The 24,779-nt window shown below is 38.3% G+C and overlaps 2 protein-coding genes across 4 annotated transcripts in view; one reads left to right on the top strand and one right to left on the bottom strand.

The window, feature by feature from the left end:
- Nucleotides 1-20,897, top strand: part of LOC125238367 — a 31,860-nt gene extending 10,963 nt beyond the window's left edge. For both annotated transcript variants that reach the window (XM_048145674.1, XM_048145673.1), the window contains exons 2-8: nt 390-553; nt 1,389-1,555; nt 2,296-2,439; nt 7,557-7,690; nt 7,880-8,023; nt 15,921-16,060; nt 19,874-20,897. In XM_048145674.1, the coding sequence (XP_048001631.1) occupies nt 404-553; nt 1,389-1,555; nt 2,296-2,439; nt 7,557-7,690; nt 7,880-8,023; nt 15,921-16,060; nt 19,874-20,020 (1,026 nt within the window). In that variant the 5' untranslated portion in view covers nt 390-403 and the 3' untranslated portion in view covers nt 20,021-20,897. The remainder of the gene's footprint in view (nt 1-389; nt 554-1,388; nt 1,556-2,295; nt 2,440-7,556; nt 7,691-7,879; nt 8,024-15,920; nt 16,061-19,873) is intronic.
- Nucleotides 20,898-20,987: 90 nt separating this feature from the next.
- LOC125238368 lies at nt 20,988-22,732 on the bottom strand. 2 transcript variants are annotated; one of them, XM_048145675.1, is made up of 3 exons: nt 22,624-22,732; nt 21,759-21,809; nt 20,988-21,556 (listed from the first exon to the last, which is right to left on the bottom strand). In XM_048145675.1, the coding sequence occupies exons 1-3, from the start codon at nt 22,687-22,689 to the stop codon at nt 21,074-21,076; spliced, it is 600 nt and encodes a 199-aa protein (XP_048001632.1). In that variant the 5' UTR covers nt 22,690-22,732; the 3' UTR covers nt 20,988-21,073. The 2 variants fall into 2 exon arrangements, with proteins under 2 accessions (XP_048001632.1, XP_048001633.1); XM_048145676.1 differs by having other exon boundaries at nt 20,988-21,553; nt 22,624-22,714.
- Between the last annotated feature and the right edge of the window lie 2,047 nt (nt 22,733-24,779).

Genomic DNA, 24,779 nt, shown 5'->3' with positions numbered 1-24,779 from the left:
GGACAACCTTTGCACCAGATATACGAACCCCCAAGAGCATCGGATTTAAAAAATGAAACTATAACATTGTATGTATAGGTGCACTTTATTACATACAATTACATACATAATATAATCAGGCCTGTATCCCATAAAGGGGTAGGCAAAGCACATGAACTACTAAGTTTCAGTGCCACTCTTGGCAAAAAGGGGTTAAAAGAAATCCAAATTGTGACATTGCAGTGACAGGTTGCCAGCCTCTCGCCTACGCCCATATCTCACAGTCGACTTCTACGACACCCATGGGAAGAAAGGAGGTGGTGAAATTCTTAACCCGACGGGGCACTTTATTGAGATCCAAAAAAAAGATAATTTATCGTGATGTGTTAACATTTTTTTTTTCATTTCAGATCAACAATCTAAGATGCGTGCAAGCTGGTGGACGGTGGTGGTGTTAGCCACTCTTGCGTCGCGATCGCAAGCCGATGGGGGGTTTAGGCTGCCCGATCAGCCGCCCAAGGAGGAACGAGAGGAGGGGAGGTCACTGCACTTTAATGGAGGGCAAGGGAGATCGGTAAGATTTTAACAAATTTTATAAATTTAGTCCTGTAGAGAAATTGACATATATTTAGCAATAGGTAATAATAAATAAATAAACCACTCAAGCACCTTCGAAAGAAGCTAGTTCTGACATGCTGGTGTAATTTGACAGACGTTCTGATGCACTTTTGAGCGATCTCAGTTCAATTCAAATATTGACATTGTGTCAAATATTAAACTTGAACAAGAATGCTGCTGATGTCAATGCTGAGGCATACCCACTATGATTTGGAGAGGCACCACGGATATGTGATTATCAAACCCGACCCATCTCCTATCGGTTTCGGGAAAAAATGGGGAAATTGTCTTCCACTAAAAACCAACATTGGGAATATATCGCTTGCATTCTGCCATGACGTCTCCGATAGTGTCACTTACCTACTTTTACATTAAAGGGAAAAAAATAATAAGTACAAGAGACATTTTTACTTTATGCACACTTACACTTCATCCATATTGCGATTACGTCCATAAATAAATAAATAAAAATAAAATAAAAAGCCCATTTATTCCATAACCAAAGTGATAAAAAATATTTAAAAAATGAAAAGAAGTAATGACTATACTATGTTAATGTTATGTTATTTAAAGTTTTTCTTCCTATAACCTAAATATTTGGTTAGGACCCCTTTCGGGTAAAGCCCTCCTCTAGCTCTTGCCATCTATTCCTGTCTTGCGTAGTATTGGGCCAATCTTGATCTGTTTCATCTTGAGCGATTACGTCCATAACACGAACAAATCTTCATCCATTATTTCCTCAAATAAAACTTTAGAAAATTCTTCTCTAAACTGTCATAAATCCATTCCAGCCTGAAGCTCAAGGCCGGGGGTTCCTGGACTGGCTAGGGTTCGGCGAAGACCAGGACCCGTACATCCAGCAGGCGACGCAGCAGTGCGTCAACGGGGACCTGGGAGACTGTTTCAAGGCACAGGCTCTACGCTCCTTTGATGATTTCTTCGACAAGCCTGCTTACCAGTAAGTACAGTGAACTGCAAAATTGCGTGAAGAAATCATGAATGAATTCATTGATCAATTCTCCATGCACTTTTGCAGCTGCTATCTTCAATGTTCAAAAATGTATAACCTCTTGCCGCCCATTGTACAGTGAGATGTTCATTTGGATTTGGATTTTTTCCATGGAAATTTAACTCATGTAGCATTTATTTTGTTTCTAATTTTTTTCGAACAAATGAAACAAAAAAAAAAACATTTTGTATGGCGGGCGTTACTAGGATAAATATGTAGATGAGCAATTCCTGAATAGTTTGTAGATCTGATTTTGATAAAAATTGGTAGGTGATTCCATGATTGAGCAAGATCCACTAGGTTTCTTATTTAATCATTATCATCTTATTTAATCTGGGATTTTTAAGTATGATTTTAGGTTCTATTTACGTCTTAAAAAAATATTTTAAATGTTAAAAAATAATATTATTTACGCTACAAGGATTGGACTTTCAAAGTCTATTTATAGTCCATATCTTTTATGACGTCAACGGGACCATAAATCACCTTTTAAAAGTTTTGGACATTTAACTTTCCATGATAGATAAGAAACTCCAATTTCATCCTTATACGGTCCAGTTATTTTGCTTGTCATGAATATAATACGAAAATTCCGAGATTTTTTTTGTACAAGCAAAAGTAAGAATGTTAGAAATCTGGGTTGGCACTTTTGTAAGATGAAAGATCATTAACCAATAAAATTTCTACAGGCTATCTGAAAACGCTGTTCTGGTGAAGGTTGAGTCCCAAGCCAGAGCCCTGGCCAGAGAGCCTCCACAGCTGAGCTCGCAGCCTCGTAGTGAAGATTCTGACTGGGATGCCTTGGTCAAGTTTGGGATGAGGAAGATTGAGAGGTAAGTTCTGTTAAATGGTCTAAAAAAATGAAAAGCAGAAAATGCTGCTCTGGTGAAGGAAGAATTCCGAGCCAAAGAGCCACCACCAATAAGGGATAGTGAGGATTCTGACGGGAACGCCTCGGTCACTATCATTAATCTATTATCAATGCTGATCTGATAAATGTGGAGTCTTAAGCCGGAATCACCTTAATGCCAGAGCTCACCGGTTTTACTTTAAAATTATAAAAAAAATTAAAATTATTGTCAGCTAATCTAAGTCGGTTTGTACATACAACGGTTGAATGAAAGTGCGAGACCGATATCAAAGATATTCATCCTCCTTGCGTTGTATTCCTCTTTTGCGTCATTTTCTCTCTCAATATCTTCTTCCATCTATTTCTATCGCATGCAATCTATAAGTAGAAAGTCATAAAAACTGTGATGTCAATAACATTGTGCCCCTTCAGTGTTACAAAGACATTACCAACCATTCATTTAATTATTCTCTAGTTCCATTTCTACTGACGTGTTCTAAATCGAGGTACATTTTCAATACCCAGTGTGACAGGAACACCAATGTCAAAGTAAACGTTCCCCATTGACTTTCAAATGGAATCAAACAGCATACGATACTGCAAATGCGGCGTTCAATAATTCATCTATCTTGCCAACTCACATGCTGATGCCAAAAGCTATAAAATAGGCAAAGCAGTAACTGAACTTACTTTAAAAATACTTTTAGTTTCTCACGTTTTAGTTACTTGTGACATTGAGAGAGACTAAGGGCCAGTTGCATCAACTACATTTGACAGCATGCGCGGATCCTGGGGGTGGTCATGGGGGTCCCCCCCCCTCCTGGAGCCTAGGTTGGCCATACAAATAGAACATGTAACCCCCCCCCCGAGGCCTGGGCCTTTACCACGTGACCCCCCCCCTGGGCACGAAGCTGGATCCGCGCTTGTTTGACAGACACATCATCGTCACGCGGCAGAGGTCTATGGAACTTCTCATATAATAAAATTTAGCTAACGTCTTGACGGTAACAGACGGTTTGGTGCAACCGACCCTAACAGAGCAAATAACAATAATGAATGTCCAGCGTCCATGAGTCCATGATACTACGCGTATCATGACTGAAATCAGTTGAAAAACAGTAAAAGTCTTGTCGTTGGTTTTATACCGTTTTCTGTGAAAAAGTCTTCAGTGAATAGTGATTTATTTAAGACTCTTTCAATAGTGATGTATTTAAAACAACATACTCACAACAACACAATACCTAGGTAGGTTTTAAAATTTAATAATTCTCTGGGATGATTTGTGAAGGCTAGTGAAGGCTTCATGTAAATCATGCGAAGCCTAAACGGATCTCTAGATAAAAGTAACAGTTAAAATAGTAGAAATTAAATAAAAAAAACATTTTTTGACGTATTGTAAATATCGATGTAGGGAACAAATCAAATTATTTTATGAAATATTTTTTGATTTGTTTTTTTTTAAGTAGTAACAGTATTGTAAATAATCATTCTAAATGAAAAATATACATGAAAAAACAATAGCTAAGTACAACTCGAACTGACAAAAAATATCAAACTAGATATGTATCCTCAGGTACTGCTTTAGCACACCTGTGGCACCGCCGGCCCCAACATCGCTTGGCAGAAGCCTTGTTTGCCGCGTACGTTTAATTTAGATGCTAAGCGGATATCCGGATTTCCAGGGGTGTGCCAACAGGACAGGGATGCTGTTTAACATTTTGACGTTTTGACAATTACGTCCACTCCTCTCTTTAATAGTAATCATCTTTGTACATGTCCTATGCATCATGTCTGGATATCGTCACTACTTTTAAAAAAACTTGTATCTTCGTCTGTCAATGAAAAGAAAATTGTAGTAAGTATGTATGGAATGCTTATAGACTTACTGCGTTTTAACTTTGACGAACGTGAGATACGAGATTTTTTCAAAGTAGTGACGATATGTGGGTGCTATTACTGTTTAAACTCTAGAAATGGATTGATGTTTTCTATGTAAGTATATAAGCACAGATGTCATATATAGCATAGATTAAGCAAACGTATCTACTTAGCGTGTCAAACGAATTCAATAAAATCCACTGGACTTGTTTCTTCTATCTAAAACAAGTTCTATGTATATAAGTATGTATTTATCTATAAAAGTAAATTGTTTCCTAGCATCCACAGTACAAGCTTTGCTTAGTTTGAAGCTAGTGATCTGTGTAAGGTGTCCCCCAATATTTATTTATTATTATTATTAATCAAGCAACCAACATCAATGGGTTTTAACCCCTGACGCAAAAACGACGGGGTGTTATAAGTTTGACGTGTCTGTCTGTGTGTGTGTCTGTCTGTCTGTCTGTCTGTTTATCTATCTGTCTGTTTGTTTGTCTGTCTGTCTGTCTGTGTGTGTCTGTCTGTGGCATCGTAGCTACCGAACGGATGAACCGATTTAGATTTAGTTTTTTTGTCTGTAAGCTGAGTTAATCGGGAGTGTTCTTAGCCATGTTTCATGAAAATCGGTCTACTATGTCGCGGTCGGGGGTTTTTCAAAATGTTAATTTTGTGGTAATTGTATTTGGATACGCATCGCATGCACAGATATAGTGCGAAATTATTTTCCTTCGTATTTTTACGGAAACGAACGAACTAACCATGCTAATTCGGCAGTCATTAATAAAGATATGTCATTAAGGTGTTTCAATTGACAATGTGGGGTCAATTGAACCACTCTCCTGCTTCCTCTTCAATTTCATAAATGCAAGATAACCATGGGCAACATAACTTTAAAACTAATTTTGTTTAAAAGCTTAAAAAAATTCCTTCTTAAAAATAACTTTCATATGTTCCTAACTATTCAAATTAAAATTCTACAGGCGATTAAGTATAAATGCAACGGTTATGCAAAAGCACAAGAAATAACTGAGAGAGAATTTATATTAATCATATTTTTGCATTGACGGATGAATTAAATATTCGATAAAACCATATAAGTACATAAATGACACGTCCCAATTTGTATAGGGAACTTGACTATAGTTGAAATAAAATATTCAAGCATCAGATGATATAAGAAAAACATGGACAGAAGTTACTTTTAAATCCAATTTCCATTTAATAAGTCAGGTAGAAATATATAAAGTAACTGAGTTGACCGTGACGTCACTCAATTCGATTTCATATAAATTCCATATTGGCAAGTCATTCAAATTCGTTTTGACAGTTCTTAAAAAGAAGCTGATTTGACTAGGAGGCGAGGAGTCTGTTGCAAAATCCACAAAAAGTCGGATTCTTACTAACTTTTGTTCATTTCTGACAACCCTGCCAAAAAATATTGAGTTCACGTTCGCTTATTTCAATTTCCGGTTCTCTTTGATACGCCAACAAGTGATTTATATATACTTTTGAGGTACCATTACCAATGCAATAAAAAGGCAAATGGCATGTAAAATTAATCGAAGAAGGTTAAAGACATGCCTTTGGAACTGACAGATCCGACCCGTCTGCCGGAAATAAAATTGGATACCGTTTTATTAGGCAGGCGTCCGGTTTTTTATCCATAGCCCAGTATTTAGTCCATCACTTTCATCAAAATAGACCAGTTCATTTTAGATTCCATTAACTCTCAAATAGTCCTTACACCCTGGCGGGTGTTGCCTCTGCGTGTGTCCCATGATACGGGCAAGGGCAACATCCGCTCGGTGTACCCCTTACATTTCATTAAAGTGTCGAAAGGGCCTCTACGCGTTGGCTTCGGCCCCGCGCACGCCTCCCAAAGGTCCGAAACACCATTGTTCCGTGATGGGAAAGACATAATAATTAAGCACTTTCTTGGTAATTTTAAACTTAAATAGATACTTTACTTACTTGTTGTTTTTAAGAAATTCATATAAATGGTAAACAAAACGTCTTGATGCATTCAGCGTCAGAATGAAAAAAATCTCAAAAAACTGTTTGTAACATAACATAGTTTGTAAAGCGGATCGAGTATATATAGAATAACTCTAAAAAAATTGTGGTTACAGTGCATAGACTGCCATCTTTCAACACAGGATTAAACCTTTTGAACCTCAGTTTTGACAATTTGGCCATTGGCGATGGCCATTTTTCTTAGACTTTATCTGCTACACGAAGTTATATAAGTTTTCGATGTAGGTATTATTTATTATTATTTATTTATTTATTTATTAGTAAAAACATGTTTACATGACATTACAGTAAAACCAATGCGTCACGAAACTTAGATTTTAACAAAAAAGAGAGAAAATAAATAGAACAAAATTAAGGTATAACTTAATTACAATTAAATACTTACATAGTTAACTGATATCTGATAGTGCTGCACTCTGTTGGTAAAATATTGCAGCAATCCCTCCTTATTGGAGAATAAATAAGATTAAGCGCAATCACTCGACAAGTAAAAATATGAGTTAGCGTGAGGGAGAATTACTGACAATTTTTAAATGACAGATTGAAGTGCTTGAGTAGAAAAATAAATCAAAATCACCCATCAATCATGATCTAATAAGTTACCAAGGTAACTGAAACGTGCCTCAAGATTTTTGACTGATTATATTTCTAAGAAGCAATTTAAAATTATTAGCTTGTTGGCTTACTTAATAAATTAATTTTATAAAATACCTATGAAAATCCAGGAGATTTTAGGGTAGTTTTCCAGGAAGGAAAACGGGTCTTTACACTTGATCCCGGAAAATAATTGTTAATAAATCGAGATCCTTTCTTGGAAACGAATATCTGATTAATAACATAGCAGAAAAATCTACACAAGGTTTAATCTTTAAAGTGTAGCCAGGCAATTATTCATTAAATATAAAGAATATCAGAAAAGTTCGTACTGATATCGAAAGTACAAAAATACTGGAAATTGAAAGTACGGGGTAGTCAAAAAATAACGCAGGCAATAGTTACTGTTACAGTTTAGCTGTGCGAGGATGTACAGTGAGCTGAAAAAGTGCATGGCGAATGTACCAATGAATTCATTAATAATTTCTCCATGCAATTTCAATTGCATAATTGAGGTTCCCAGCCAATCCAACCCTCCAAACAATTAATTTCGAATGCAGAATTTGCAGTTATCTAATCAGTTTATTGTATCCACAGATTCTTGAGGTCTACTGCTCTGGAAATGACCCTTGATGATGACGTCACGTCCAATGGCGTCGTCGCACCGCGGTTCCTAGACGAGATCGCTGATGAAGTCGACGTTATTGAGGATAAGAAGGCACCTCCTTTCCGTGAGTTTCTAACTATTTTAACGAGAGGCTGCGCAAGTTCGGGACAGGTGGCGATCTCTCCTTTTGAAGGCCAAGATTCACTTTGGATGACTGAGCCAAAATAGTTAGTTACATGTACCTACACCTACAATAATTGATTTGTGTTTATTTTGTCTGAAAATGTCACATTTAAGATTTTATTTCTACCAGGTCGGCATAAGCTGAAGAAGCTTATCATCCCCATGCTGTTGATCCTCAAGCTGTTCAAGCTGAAGCTGCTGCTGTTCCTGCCCCTCATCCTGGGTCTCGCCAGCTTCAAAAAGTTCCTCGGGTTCATGGCTCTCATCATACCAGGTAATTATTTTTGTAATGAATGAATGATTTATTTGCATCTGAATATTCAATTGAGTTTACATTAATAGGTCTTAGGTACAATATTTTATATTTTAATCTCCAACATTCTACCTATACAGGTGTACATGCACTGTATATTGGCTTGGCTTGCTACTGGTAGCAGTACAGTTTGGTCATATTACAGAAAACTTACATACAAAGAGACAATACTTCGGAATAAGCCCATAAAATGTCACCTTCAAGATCTGAAGAAACTTCAATGATGATGAGAATCTAAATCATTGTAGTCTATACAACTAGGAAACAAGTCAAATTATTTTATTGAATATTTTTTGATTTGTTCTTTTTTTGAAGTAGTCATACTAAGAGTTTTGAATGATTCACGGTTATTTTCATTAGACTTATATTGACCGGGATATAGACCGTGATTACCTTTTTGATTTTCACACTACTATATATAAATTATAAATTTAAATAGATATGGGGCGGGCGGATGGTGTGTGAGAAATCTAGCAGACTTCAAATATAATAGGACTCACCTGATGTGGTTCTGAATGCCAGCTTCCAGGGGGGCCCCCAATCCTTCGATATTTTAGACATATGTCCACAGGCTGTGTGGCACGTAGAAATCTCCTTGTGATTCGTGGCTGCAGCGTATTTTTTAATAATTATAGGCTCAAGCTTCCGAGGAGCGAGCTAGCGGCGGTTAGGTTCAGTTTAGAAGAAGTGTGTGTGGTAACACTGAGCTTCAGTGTTGCTCGCTTTGATAAAAGCGTTCTGTTTTAGGTTTGTCCCGTTTTGAAATCTGCTATTCGACTAAGTTTTAATCGATTTAAAATTAAGACATAAAAAAAATGTAATACTTGTGCGTACTCAAAAAAATACGGAACATATACCGCCGACCATAAAATAATGCGTTATTTTATCTAAAAACTAGAAAAAACTATGCTAACTTAGGGCTAAAACATGTAATGCTCTACCTAATTAATGCCTATTCAACAGGCAAAGGGCAGACCTTAACGACAGGTCGCTTAGTAAGAGTATTACCGATGCGTACAGTTACGACTCTGGTAATACCGTCGGCGCCGGGATGCAATTGATGCACGCGCGCGAGACGCCATTGCAATGGTGGTAGTGTGTTATCTATCAACACGACTACAGAACCCTCTCGGAGGGATGTGTTAGTATTGTCGTGGAACCATTTACCTCTTGGTTGTAGCTGGTGTAAATATTCTACGCTCCAGCGTTTCCAGAAATGTTGAACGGCTTGTTGAATAACCTGCCATCTCGCGAGGCGGTTTGGATTGTCGTTAGACAAGTCAAATTCAGGTAAAGACGTTAATGGTTCCCCGATGAGGAAATGTCCAGGAGTAAGGGGTAATGGATCAATGGGATCATTACTAAGTTGACACAGGGGTCTTGAGTTCAAGACGGCTTCAATTTGACAAAGTAGAGTGTTAAATTCGTCCTGTGTCAGTTTCAGTGTGCCTATGACACGATGTAAGTGTCGTTTCAGACTACCTACGGCTCGTTCGACGAGGCCGGCAAAGTGCGACGCATACGGAGGGTTAAATTGCCAGGTGATTTGCATGTTAGTCAGCTGGTTATTTATAGTAGTCTGATTGGACTCGTTTCGTAGAAACGTATAGAGTTCAGACAGATACCTGTCACAACCTACGAAGTTCCGTCCGCAATCGGAACGAATAGTTTTACAATGCCCGCGTCGGGATATGAACCTACGCAATGCGTTTAGAAAGGATTCGGTTGATAAATCAGGGACTAGCTCCAAATGGGTTGCCTTCGTCGATTGGCAAACGAATACACACACGTATGCTTTGAAAATTTTCGCGTTGCGAAGTTTACTTGATTTAAGGAAGAAGTGTCCCGCGAAATCAACTGATGTGTTTAAGAAGGGACGAAGTGATCGAACTCTAGTAGTAGGCAATTGAGCCATTGACGGCTGTGGCGCAACAGGTCGAGCGCGAATACATGATATACAGCGTCGCGTACGCATACGTACGGCATCGCGAGCACACAGGATCCAGTAGGTCTGTGCGAGGGCAAACTGCAAAGTTTGAGGTCCCACATGTAACTGTGTTTTATGATAGAAATCTATAAGCAGATTTGTAAAATGATGTTTCTTAGGAAGCAGAATCTGATGTTTGGCATCATACGGTACATTAGCCCGATTTATTCTACCGCCGACCCTGAGGAGTCCGGCATCGTCCAAGAAAGGCTTCAGTTTTTGAAGACGTTTGGTACATCGGTCGTCGTCTTTGAGACGAGAGATGTCTTCAGGAAAGGAATCACTTTGGACAAGTGATATTATTCGACTGAGAGCTTGTTTCGTCTCAGAAACAGTTACATGTTTAGTCGTAGGATTCTCAATTTTACGACATTTGTTTATGAATCGTAATACATAAGCAGTGACGCGTAGTAACCTTGGAAGCGATGAGAATCGCTCAATGAACTCTAAGCTATTAGGTTCATTGATTTGAGTGAGAAGAACATGCTTACGACGTTCTTCGTCGGTGTGGCATATGACGTTAGTCTTAGGCCACTCAGACTCATCTTTGCTGAGCCAAGCAGGTCCCGTAAACCATAATTGATGGTTCAACTGAGATGGGAGAACACCACGAGACGCGGGGTCTGCGGGGTTATCTGCGGACTGAACGTGATGCCACTGTGAGGCAGGCACGTTGCTTGTTGTCTCCGCTATGCGGTTAGACACGTATGTCCGCCATTTGTCTGGAGACGAACGCAGCCAGGCAAGAGTTATAGTGGAATCGGACCAAGCGTAGATTTGGTCGAACGATATTCTACTGCTGTAAGCAGTGAGGACCTTTTTTATCAATTTTGATAAGAGATGAGCTCCGCATAGCTCTAATCGAGGTATTGTTAGGCGTTTCAGAGGCGCAACTTTAGTTTTACCTATGAGTAGGTGTGTGCTAATAGCACCGTTTGGATCGACAACACGAATGTAGATGCAGGCAGCATATGCCTTTTCAGATGCGTCTGAAAAGCCATGAAGTGACACTTGATGTGTGCTGGGAAGCACATGACGAGGTAACGCGATGTCTTTTAATAATGGCAGTTCGTCGATGAACCGAAACCACAAGTCGCTGATATTCTGTGGAGGAACAGCATCCCATCCTGAGCCTGATGCCCATAAAAGTTGGATTAAATGCTTCACAAATACAGTCACTGGACTGAGAAACCCGAGAGGATCGTAAATCTTAGCGATTTCCGCTAACATTATACGTTTCGTACATTTGCGTGAGCCGTTAGCTACTTTATCCGTTTGGTAGGTAAACGTATCAGATTTAGGGTTCCATTTAAGCCCTAAGACCTTGACCGAAGTGTCAGTGTCAAGTGCTGACAAAATAAGAGCATCATCATGATTGGAAGCATCATCGTTTAGATGCGACAGAAACTCGGAACTATTACTGGTCCATTTGCGGAGTTCGAACGTCCCTGCTTTACAAATGGAGGTCAGCTGATGCTGAAGAGTGAGAGCATCTTCAACCGTATCAGCTCCAGTAACGACGTCATCAACGAATACTTCGTTGAGAAGTACTTGCGAGGCAAGTGGAAAGTTAGCAGCTTCATCAATTGCTAATTGACGAAGTGTGCGTAAGGCCAGAAATGGCGCGGAAGCAACGCCGAATGTGACAGAGCACATACGATATTCCTTGACAGGATCGTGGGGAGAAAATCTCCAAAGAATCCGATGGAAGTCTCGGTGTTCTTTACAAAGACCGATGTAGCGATACATCATTTTGAGATCAGCCGTAAAAACGACTTTGTGAAGTCTATACCTCAGAAGAATATCAGAAATGTCTTGATGTAATTTCTGACCAGTGAGGAGATTATCGTTTAGAGAACGACCAGACGTAGTCTTGCATGACGCATCGTAAACGATACGATATTTCGTAGTAGTAGAAGACTTAACGATAATATGATGAGGCAGGTAGTAGGGAGAAGTGCCAGGACTCGCTAAGTCGCTGACTGGTTCCATATGTCCCAAGTCTAAATATTCTTGGATACATTTATTATAGTTCTCACGTAAGGCAGGGTCGCGAGACAGGCGTGCCTCTAGTTTAGTTAAACGTGAGAGAGCTATAGCACGAGAATCGCCCAAAGGCGGAGCGTTTTCCTTGAAAGGTAGGGAAACTGTATATTTCCCATTTTCATCTCGTGTGTGAGTTTCGACGAAAATCGACTCACAGCGCAACTCATCTTTCGTAAGATGTGGGTAATCTGGTATGGATTCTAATTCCCAGAATCGTTGCAATTTCGTGTCAAGTTGACAAGTGCTCAAATTGACACTAAGGCATTTCATACTGTCATATGAAATTCTACCACCTATCACATAACCAAAAACAGTGTTGATGGCTACGGGTGTGCCCGGAGGACCTATAATATTATCTCGTAACAGTATGCTGTCGAGATGATCATTACCCAGTATCAGTTCAACAGGTCGCGTTGAGCGCAGTTCTGGGTCCGCTAAATTAAGATTTTGTAAGTGTTCGAACCTCTGTATATTTCCAATTGATTGAGGAATATTAGCAGTGTAGCGTGTAAGGTTCGGTAGAATAAAAGCTTCGATTTGAAGTTTAGGTTCGGGTTTGTTGTGGGGTGTAACCTCGCACAACACGTAACCACGAGGATGAACATCGCCAGCAATGCTCGTGAGCGTAGTGCCAGTCACAGAGTACCGTGGCAGGCCAAGACGCTGTACGCACGACTCAGAAATGAGCGTGGTCTGCGCTCCTTGGTCCACAAGGGCGCGAACGGACCGCGGCGTGTAAGGCCCCTGGTTCAGGGGTCGTAAATTTACAAGCGCAGTCGTGAGTAAGACTGTACAGTTCTTACCAGAAGGTTGCCCCGTAGCTCCATGTAATGGAGTGGGCGTGGAGGTTTCCGCTACTGAGCGTAACTCAGGGGAAAAAGGTGACTCCGTAGTCAGTAAGACGTTTGGAGTAGGCACGTCTTCATGTAATGAAGAGTGGTGCTTTTGAGCGCAAACGCGGCAAGCATGGCGCGACTTGCAGTCATTAGGCTCGTGGCCAGAAAATAAACAATTGGTACAAAGTTTATTTTGTTCTACGAAATGTTTTCGTTCATTTAAAGTGAGCAAATTAAACTTCTCACATTTATATATAGGATGTGAATTATCCTTACAATATACGCATTTAAATTTATTTAAATAATCCGTTGCACTAGTAGCATGTACGCTCATAGTACGCGAATTACGCGCAAACGACGAATTAGTATTTCGCGGCGCATTATATTGCACGTCAGAGTGCGATCGAGCAAGCGACATTGCTTGTTTTCCCGCCATCGCATGGCGCGATGACGTCACCGCCGCCGGGCGGGCCGAGCCGGCCGCTCCGCCAGCGGCCGCGAGCGAGGGCGCCGGCGCCGCGCGCGACGCGGGCCCCGCGGAGGTACTCGACGTACGCGCGGACGCGGTCATCACTTCGGATGCCGCTAACTCCTTATCGAGAAAATCGAGTAATTCAGACACGTTGGGAATGTCATTTGAAGTTTTTAATGATAATTCAAAACGTCTACGAATATTAGGTGTAATTTTGCGTAGCAAAATATTTAAAAGTACAAAACTCCAGTCGTCAACTGGCAGCCCTAAAGATTTCAAGGCCGTTATGTTTTCATGATAGCAATTCATTAAGTTACGTAAACTTAATTGTACATTTTTCTCATTTACCGATTCACAGTCGAAAATATTATCGAAATGTTTTGTTGAAATAATTCGCTTATTTTCATAACGCGAAATTAAGACCTGTAAGGCATTCTCATAATTCACGTCCGTAATAGGAATAGACTTGATAAGATTATACGGTTCATCTTTTAAAAACAATAACAAATACCTAAAACGTTCGACATTTGATAAAGTTGTATTCTCATGAACAAGTGATTTAAACAAATCATAAAACGCATTCCATTCAGTCAAAACACCTGTGAATGTTTGCAGTGATAAGCGCGGTAAACGAATATGTGATTGCTGAGATTGCTGAGTGCAGCAACTCGCATGTGACACCCCACTAAATCCGCCGCAGACGGACGTAAGGCTTTGTTTACGCTCTTCTTTAAACGTATCTAAGGCAACTTGAACCTTAAAGTACAAGGAATCAAATTGATTTCTCACAGCTAAATTATCATCGCGGTTGAATGACTCATTCTTTGCCGATAACTTTTCAATTTTCGTTTGAACTTGGAAAAATGATTTTTTAATTGCCGCTAATTCTTTAACTCGAACTCGAAATTCGGCCACATTATCTGAACAGTCTACAATTTTTTGAATATTATTAATTGCTAAATCGCGTTCGAAAGTTAATTGTTCAATCTCCATTGCGGTCATGGTAATATTATTGTACTGTGAGAAATAATAAAGTTGTCACGAAATAAAATATGACTAAACTTGTAAATATGTTGTTTATGTTAAGTATTAAGATCTCTAAAATGGCTAGGTACTAGCACAATGTTAGTTAGTTAGTTAGTAAAATGTGTAATAATATAATTTGTCGCAAATTGAAAGTAAGTAAATTACAAAGATAAGATTTCCGGTCGGTAGAACCCGAGCAACAGAAATTTGAACCCTGTGCCGTACGTAATACGAGCGACAGTTTTACTCGATACTGTATTGTGACAGCACCGATTAACTTGGTTTTCTGATACGTTATATCAGAACCATAAAATTACAATTTAGTACGCAAATACTAAATGCTATATAATGTACGTTGTACAAAATGAAAGAAAGGAATTGCGACAAAATATATTTTAATTAGACCTAGGTATGCAATGGGCGATTCGACGCGCGCACACCTACCGCCCGCTCGACGGAAATATAAACGAATGTAATTTCGCAAAAAATGCTTAAAACCCTATCAAACTATATATAATTAGAATCGTCTCGTTGAGATCTAACTATACGTATCGGTATTTTTGAGAAATATCGTCCGACGCGATCGGAAACTCGATATTTGTATTTGTAAGTGGAGGTAGATTCTCGCTAACTTACGGAACAAAGAAATTGGAAATTTTACTACAAGTTCGCACAAATGTCACAAGAAAATTAATAAAATGCCAGATACCAGAGTGGTATCCGGCTCGAAAACTTATTATGTGTGAGAAATCTAGCAGACTTCAAATATAATAGGACTCACCTGATGTGGTTCTGAATGCCAGCTTCCAGGGGGGCCCCCAATCCTTCGATATTTTAGACATATGTCCACAGGCTGTGTGGCACGTAGAAATCTCCTTGTGATTCGTGGCTGCAGCGTATTTTTTAATAATTATAGGCTCAAGCTTCCGAGGAGCGAGCTAGCGGCGGTTAGGTTCAGTTTAGAAGAAGTGTGTGTGGTAACACTGAGCTTCAGTGTTGCTCGCTTTGATAAAAGCGTTCTGTTTTAGGTTTGTCCCGTTTTGAAATCTGCTATTCGACTAAGTTTTAATCGATTTAAAATTAAGACATAAAAAAAATGTAATACTTGTGCGTACTCAAAAAAATACGGAACAGATGGTCTAGTGGTGAAGACGTTAACCGCGTAAGCTGAAGACCCGGGTTCGATTCCCGGCTCGGCCACCAGTGGGCCTTGTCGTTTTTTCTTTCGTGTATGATATCTATTTAAATTCATTGTAGTCTAATTTTTAAGGATGACTTAGATTCCGGAATTTCTGCAGTTAAAGGAGTTCAATAAAGTTTTCAAAGTACCTACGTAATAGAAAAATTATTGAGAGCGTAGGCAAATATATCCTAGACTTATTGATGCTTAAAGATCACACTTCAAATTCTAAAAGTATAGTAAAATATACTTTACGTTACTAATACTTAACGTTATTTCCAAAAACTAATAACTATCCTGACGATTTCCAGGCGTAATCGGCTACTTCAAGTTCTGCAAGCCCAACAGCTCCCCCTTCTCCAGCGGTCACTACACGGGACCTCAATACTCACCTGCTGGCATTGGCCTCGGACCTTATAGGGAAGGCAGCTATGACCATTATGAGTACCCGGTAAGTATCAGCTACTGAACATATTTCCCTTTCAGGTACATGCCACGAAAATGTTCATTACAAAATGCTTTTGCCTTTTATGGGAGTGGCAGTGGCTTCAATGAAATTCGTAAAGTTCGAGAATATATTTTAGCCAAGTCGTGAAATATTGTCAGAGACAAAATAGCTTTCTTTTCGATCTCAAAAGTATTAGAGAAACCGCATTTCGTAAAGAAGATTCTCGTGTAATGACCCTTCAGTGGCCCCTACTACACCGGGTTTACAATATTCACCTGCTGGCATTAGCCTGACCTTAGCATGGACCTTCAACCTCGGACACTGGCGATCAAATATATGAAAGAGGCGCGTTTCTAGCACACGTCTAAGCTCGTGTAGGTGAACGCGTACTATGCTTGTATGAGTGAAATATGACAGGTAGACTGTTCGCGTTTTTGACAAGCGGTAACTGTGAGTGTGAGGTAGTAGGGTGGTGGCACTTTAAGGTAGATATGAACATTATGGGTACCCGGTAAGTACTACAGACGCAACATCTATATACTTATTTTGACGACTGATTGATAAATTGGATGAAAATAAGTACTTGGATTAAACCAAAAGCACCATTGGTACATAATTTTTTTTAAACTTGTGGACCATAGTTGCAGTTTGCAGTATCGAGGTATGGTTTGAGGAGTTTTACGGTACCTAAGTATCTTACTAAAAAATTCCTAGATATCAGCATAATAAACATTTCTCTGAAATCTTTAGCAATTTAAGCCTTCTTAAAAGGAATTCATTTTGTAAATAAAGTGTTTTTCTTCTATAAAATTATGACCGGATTATCTTTTCAAAAGTCTCCTTAGCGCGGCCAATGGTTGTAAGTCAGCATAATAAATAGAAGATTTATTCTTAATAAGGAAGTTGCTTTGCGAATGGCTCCTCTAGCAAAACGTACAATGACCCTCCTTGGCGAACGATACACTATTGGCTCTGTTGCGCCAATAACGAAGTTCAATAGAGAGAAAGAAAACTGGTGGCCTAGCGGTAAGACCGTGGTCGCGGGTTCGAACCCCGGCTCGTACCAATGAGTTTTTCTGAACTTATGTGCGAAATATAATTTGATATTTGACAGTCGCTTTTCGGTAAAGGAAAACATCGTAAGGAAACCGGACTAATTCTAATAAGGCCTAGTTTACCCTTCGAGTTGGAAGGTCAGGTGGCAGATACTTTCGTAAAACTAGTACCTAAGCCAAATCTTGGGATTAGTTGTTAAAGCGGACCACATGCAAATTCCGGGATAACGCAAGGAGAATGATGATGACTGAGAGAGAAAACTATGAAACGATACGCAGAGCGTATCTCAAGTACATTTGGCTAGAGACACTGGAATCCGACTTAGCAATTTCTGGAATGAAACGTTTTACAATTAATGATTTCTGGGAGATAATAATCGGATTTTCAACTGACAGATTGAGATGGTTGATTTGTTGACATATATTTTATTCAAAGTTAGTAACAATAAATTATTTTTCTAATCACCGATACAGGGCTCGGATACCGGTTAAATTTTCAAACCGTTATCATGTACTTGCGGCAAAACCTTTAAAATTCATTTTCGCTCGAAAAACCGCTATTTTTAAACCGGTTTTTAGGGGAACGCTTTCATAAAGGTTTCGTTCGATTAACCAGTATAGAACGAAATAAACCGGTTTATTACGCAGCATGATAGGTAATATACTGTTCTAACCAAAAAGTCGCTGCTTGAACGTACGTATATATGCGGCGCCGGTGCGTCTCGCCGCTCGTCGAATAAACCGGTTTATTTCGGTTAAAATAAAGTTCTCATAACTTTTTCGTTCTTTACTGAGTAAAATCGAAATAAACCGGTTTTAACCAGTAAAAAATAAACCGGTTCTGAGCCTTGCACGGATCAATGGGGTTCTGGGCCAGTAGTACGTAGATATCATCTACGACTCTTTATGAATTTAAGTATGTTTATATTAATTAAATGTAACGGGAACGAGTACACCACCCCGTAGTACGCACTATCAGCACCCACTAGGGTGTAAAGATTATAATAGGGATGACGACTACATAAAAAAATGGCATTCTGTTTAGTCCGTCAGTTAGATCGTCCAAAAATACTGAACACATATTTTTCGCCTTTTCCACTTATGAAAAAATACAAAGATATAGAGCATCAAAGTTCCGGAGTGGGGGCTTGTGACGTCACTTCTAAGTCAAAATTGTACCTCGGCGTGACGTCACGCGAAACTTCAACGCACTGTACCGTCGTCATTTTTCGTTTACGGCGTCTCACCTATTATGAGAGCTGGTGAAGTCTTAAATGAACCGGGCTATGATGACAGCAATGGTCTAAGCATTTTTCTAAAAATAACAATATGTGGATAAAAAACCGGCCAAGAGCGTGTCGGGCCACGCTCAGTGTAGGGTTCCGTAGTTTTCCGTATTTTTCTCAAAAACTACTAAACTTATCAAGTTGAGAATAATTTTCCTAGAAAGTATTTATAAAGTTCTACTTTTGTGATTTTTTTCATATTTTTTAAACATATGGTTCAAAAGTTAGAGGGGGGGGACGCACTTTTTTTCCTTTAGGAGCGATTATTTCCGAAAATATTAATATTATCAAAAAACGATCTTAGTAAACCCTTATTTATTTTTTAATACCTATCCAACGATATATCACACGTTGGGGTTGGAATGAAAAAAAAATCAGTCCCCACTGTACATGTAGGGGGGGGTGCCCTAACGAAACATTTTTTTCCACTTTATTTTTTTTACTTTGTTGGGTTGATTGATATACATATTGGTACCAAATTTCAGCTTTCTAGTGCTAACGGTTACTGAGATTATCCGCGGACGGACGGACGGACGGACGGACGGACGGACGGACGGACGGACGGACGGACGGACGGACGGACGGACGGACGGACGGACGGACGGACGGACGGACGGACGGACGGACGGACGGACGGACGGACAGACAGACATGGCGAAACTATAATGGTTCCTAGTTGACTACAGAACCCTAAAAACTGACTGTTTCACAAGGAGATAGGTCATAGCGAATGAATTTCCGCAACCGCCTTCCTTCCGGCGGACCGCGGGCGGACCGTATGCTTGTTTGCCACCGACTGGGTATTAAGAAAAACTTCAATTACGTGTATACCTTGTTACCTAAAACAAACAGTCAGTGAAACAACTTCGTAACTAAAGGAAAGAAACTTAGATGAAGGATAAATAAATAATGTCAGCATGAAAGTCTTCATTAACTCGGTGATCTTTTTTCTTTACTTTCTGAAGAACTAAGTTTCTTATTATAAGTTTAGTTAATAGAGTGACCACAATTATAGCCTGACAAGATAGAGTCATTAAAACTAAAGCAGATTTCTTTTCAAACAAAAATACAAGTAATTATAATGAACGTCATGAAATTAATAAAATAGGGTTATCTGTGCATGAAATTAATAAAACAGGACTGTTTTACTTTTACTACTTAGTGCGTTTTCACGTAAGCTATGAGATACTCTGAAGCAGTACGGGTGGCTTTTTATCTTCCCCCCTTCAGTCTTGCCCCACCTTACCTTTTTTTTACAAATGTTAGACTATCTGTTCTGACTAAATGATGGACAATGGACATTATATTCGATTAACCCAAAATTTTTTGTCTTATCGATTTATCATGTACCTAGTTTTAGTATGAAAATGTAGAAAATTTAGTTTTTCCATTTATTTAAACTCATTTTTCTCTGTAGTGCCCTGAAATTAATAATGTCTCTTTCGAGAGTGCACTAATATTTACCTTTATTTCAGACGGGCCACAAATACGGCGGAGGCGGCTACGGATCAGGTGGCGTAGCGTTCCGCGACCACGAGTCGCACGCGCAGAACCTCGCTTACAACGGCTGGGAGTACAGGAACAAAAAGGGGGGAGAGGACATCAAGGCTGAACAAGCATAAGACTGATACAGAAGAAGGAGCTACAGCAGGGCTAACACATGAATGGTGATTATTTCGCCGCGACGTAAATTACCTTGTCATTACAAATAGAAGAGGATGTGTGGTCTATATTGTGGCGAGATACTGACGCGCCAATTATGAGCTAATCCTGCAGAAAAGTATTATCCTAGACACGGTGCTTCAGTAGGTGTACTCCAGGGTATTTGCTCAAATCGGGAAGCTTTTTCAGAAATGCAATAGACATAGGAAATAATGATAACAAAATTGTCTGATGAATTATGTCTGCCACTTTCATCGCTGTTCTTAATACCTTTATAAACGACTGAACAATTAAGCCATACGAATAAATAAATAAAAATCGCTGTTCTGTCTGTTTAATCAAACTATCAAGAGAAAATATATTTAAGAACTTTCCTGAACCTTTTGTAACCGACAAGACAAAATAGGGATGTTTTTTCATATAGAATTTTGGCAAGAAAATAACGGAAACAAAACTTAGTCGTTTCCTTTTTTAGTTGAAAATCTGATTAGTCAGATTATTCATTATTTTGTAGTTTCCAATTTATGCCTTCAAAAGAAAATCACATCCGTAGCATTGGGCTTGTAAAATCAATTCAATCCATTTACTTAATCAGATTGTGTCTCTTTTGCTTTTTGAAACACCAAATTTGAAGGTTTCACATAGTTATATTATCTGTTTATACCTTAAAATGTGGAAAAATACCTAAGAAATATTTACATGTATCTTTGTGGTACAAAATGAACCAATTGAATTTATTACATGAGCAGTTGTGGAAGTACACTTGAACCATTTGTACAATTTTGTACACATTTCTTATCGCGCTGATGTATATCAGCTAAAATGTTAAGTGCTATGTACTATTAAGTTATGACGATGTTCGTACTCTTTAATATAGTTTTTTATTATAAAATATTTATTAAATATTTGTTTTGTAAATAAAATAAATTTTAAAAACAAGTTCAATTCTTTTATTTAACACTCGCACCTTAACTTACTTTGCTCACTTATTCTACCATATCAGACTTTATATTTTACCAATACTTTTTGAAATGTGTCTTAACAAGGTCGTAATCTTTTTTGTTATCCAGGAATTCGAACTCGTCAAAATCTTGAAATATGATCGTGTTGTCTCTGTCTAAGTGTCTCTTTGTTCTTTTGACTTTCGGTGATATCCTGTTCGGCATTTTCTGGATCTGGCTGTGGTACTTGGTTATCTTGTTGTTCCACTTTTTAGGTTTCTTCATCATCATCCCTTTCATGGTGGTGGGATCATCGTCTCTATCATCAAAATCTTCAATATCGTCACTAGACGGGGGTGGCGTGGGTTTCGTGGTGAGGAAATTATACTTCATTTTTTTATTCTTTTTGTTCCTCGCTATTATTTTCTGTATCGTAGATTTTGGGTGTTTCTTGAATAGTTTCTTTGTTGCCTGTATCTCCTCTGGGGTCACGGGTATAAGCATTTTGTTATCCGGTTTGTCGAAATATGCGTCAGTATCTTTGTCTGGTACCTGCTAATAAAACACATATTTTCAATATAATTGCCTGCCTTGTATTATGTATTTACGTTTATTGTAGATAAAAATAAATATATCTATTTTAAGTAATTTACCATTATTACTGATTTATTTTTTGGGATAATTTACAGACGCCTCTACACTTGTCAAAGAATTATTCATTTTGTCATATTTTTTTTTATAAATGTTTAAAACTTACCATATTGCTTTTTGATTTTGATAACACATTCTGTAAGAATTTTTGAGGAATCTGGAAGATAATAATTATTATGAGGATGATATCATAGAATTTTGTATTGAGTAGGTATATTTTTCGACGTCTAAAATAACTTTTACATCTATTTGACTTAAAATATTTATTAAAACTAGTTTGGTTTAACAAGCCAGCGGTTAAGTTGGATAATATGTAAAATAAGCACGTTCTGGTAAATTTGAAATGCATATTTCACCAAGTTTTATAGAACGTTTTAACGAAAAGTGCATTTTTATTAAAACTTTGTAAAATGAATTTGCATATTTACGCCACAACAGCTAGTTTCAAAAGATTTTTCTGTGAAATTTAATTCGAAAAAATAATTTGATGTTTGCTTAAGAAAACTTTATTTGAGAATATCACTAACTTTGTATCCTTGATTTAATCTTATTTCGTACCTACTTGTTTTTGTATGTCATTTGTAAAATCACTACTTGTTTTACAGAATATAATATGTACTAATTGTTTAATTTTGAGTAGGTAAAATTGATAGGATTTTAACAATGTTTGACTTTATACATAAATGTATAATACATATTATAGATGTGCTCAGGTATTTACCTATAAATAATTATCATTACACTTTATTTTAAGCCAAAAAAATGTTTCTCAGTAGTATGCCAGATATTTATGCAATTTATATCAAATTGAACAAAGCTATATTTGTTAATAAGTTTTAAATGTGGGTATACATAAATATCAATCACTTGTAAATATATGATAAAGGGTAAAAAAATTGACTAAATTTTAGCTAAGTGTTCGTACTAAGGGGGGTTAATCTATATTTTTACAAAACTTTTTAAATTCATACCTGTACACGATTGAGTTCCGCAGAAACGTAACAAATCAATGTGATCCCAAGTAGCGGGTAATACATCTTAACACACTGAACACATTAGTGTGGTTTCTTGCATGTTGCCTTTTTAATAACTATGTTTGGTTTTTCTTTGGGAAACATCAACACCATTGTTCAAATGTTGCTTTGACGGTTTTATAGGGGGAAAATAGTGGGGCATATGCATCGATATCGATGGAAAGAGGTAAATACATAAATACGCAACTATGGGAACAAATCAAATTATTTTACCAAAAATATTTTGATTTGTGTTTTTAAGTAGTTCACACTACTATAATTATATAAATTGAAAATCGAAATAAGATGTCATATATATTAAAGAAAAAATTACGGTCACGGTTTAATATATGACTTCTTATTTCGATTTACATAAATATACTTGTAATAGGACTTTTTTACCTGTACAAATTGTTTAAGTTGAGTCCCACGGTAAACTCAAGAAGGCTTGTGTTGTAGGTACTCACTTTAAGTTCTCGCGCTTTGTACACATATTTAAAGTCACACACAGGTCGAACGCGATTAATTAACATTAGTCGCGACCACGGCCAGTGCAACCTGGCCGAAACGTTGGGAAAAAAGGTAAAAATAATGTTAATTAATCGCGTTCGACCTGTGTGTGACTTTAAATATTTGTAGGTACTCAGACAACGATATACATAATATAAATACATACACGATACACATAAAATATAACGATATACATAGAAAACATCCATGACTCAGGAACAAATGTCTGTGCTCAACACAAAACATTAAGCTAAACAAAATAAATTCCTATAGTAACAGGTATTCCATATATAGGCAGGGGCGGCTCACTCCGCGATTGTATCGCCGCGCTACAAGTACATGCTAGCGGCCGCGAGTTCGCGGCCTAATCAGGGGTGGCGCGCGTTCTCACGGAACGCACGTTCGCACTTTCTATTGTTACTTTACGTCGCGAGTTTGTTTAACCCTTAATTGGACAGTGTTCGCTGTGGCGAACATACATTTCAAAAAAATCTACTGGTCACATTTTCGTCTTTTTTTATATTTCTTTCGACTCAAATTGTAGCATTGTATTGTTTTAATTGGTAGAAAATTAATTCATTACTGTCACAATATTCGTATGTCAGCAGTGCACGCAAAATCGCGGCAAGACGGCAACCGCGAAGTATCATCAAGTTATTTATGACATTTTATTAGATTTTTATGGTGCCACATTAATAAAAACGACATTTATCGGTTACCAATAAGGTAATTAATCGTACTAAAGAGTTTCTAGTTTAGTGTAAGTCTTAATTTAGTGACAGTGACACTTAAAAAGTCATGTTCGTGGTACCGAACACTGCCATCTTCACAGTGAAGTAGTAGGTTTGTTGCATGTTCGGTGTGGCGAACACCGCCAGCTACGCAGTGTTTGAATTCCAGGGTTGCATGTTCGGTGTGACGAACATTGCCAACTTATCGGTGGACCTTATACCAAATTTTTATAGCACAAAAGTAAATTAAATTACATTAATATGACGTCTAAATAAAAAAAAATGATTAGCTAACTCTAACCTAATTACGCACATCCCGATGCAAAAGTACCTATCCCTGTTCTCGCCGCGTTACCGTGTTGAACCGCGATGGATGTGCATCAGGAAGGTCCTACAGCGAGGATTCAGACCCCTTTTCTTTTTCCCTCTTCCCCAAAAATACTTTCTAAGAGTAGATTCATCCATTATCATTCATCCAAGTAAAAAATTCTCAATACTCTCATCCGAGGTTCGCTTCACTCAAAGTGTAGTTAGGCATGCACTTTTTGCCCTCGGTGTCAATAAGTCCAATGGGCCTGAGGGTATTCCAGCTATTGTGCTGAAAACGTGCGCTGCGGAGCTTATCCCCAGTTTTAATTCGCGTTTTTTGGCATTCATACTGCTCAGGTAAATGCTCGTCATCCTGAAAGACTGCTTCAGTCCATCCAACCGCAAAGAAGGGTGATCGCACAAACCCTACACACCGACGGCCCATTGAGGCCCAGATGAGAGAACCTCTCTTCTCTCCAAGGCAATGAAGTAAGTGGTTAATAACCAGCTCTTGGCGTACCTGAAGAACACCAGATTATAGTGACCGGCAATACGGCTTCCGCC

Source organism: Leguminivora glycinivorella, chromosome 23, assembly GCF_023078275.1.
Source record: "Leguminivora glycinivorella isolate SPB_JAAS2020 chromosome 23, LegGlyc_1.1, whole genome shotgun sequence".
NCBI lineage: Eukaryota > Metazoa > Arthropoda > Insecta > Lepidoptera > Tortricidae > Leguminivora > Leguminivora glycinivorella.
This window is presented reverse-complemented; position numbering and strand designations above follow the sequence as displayed.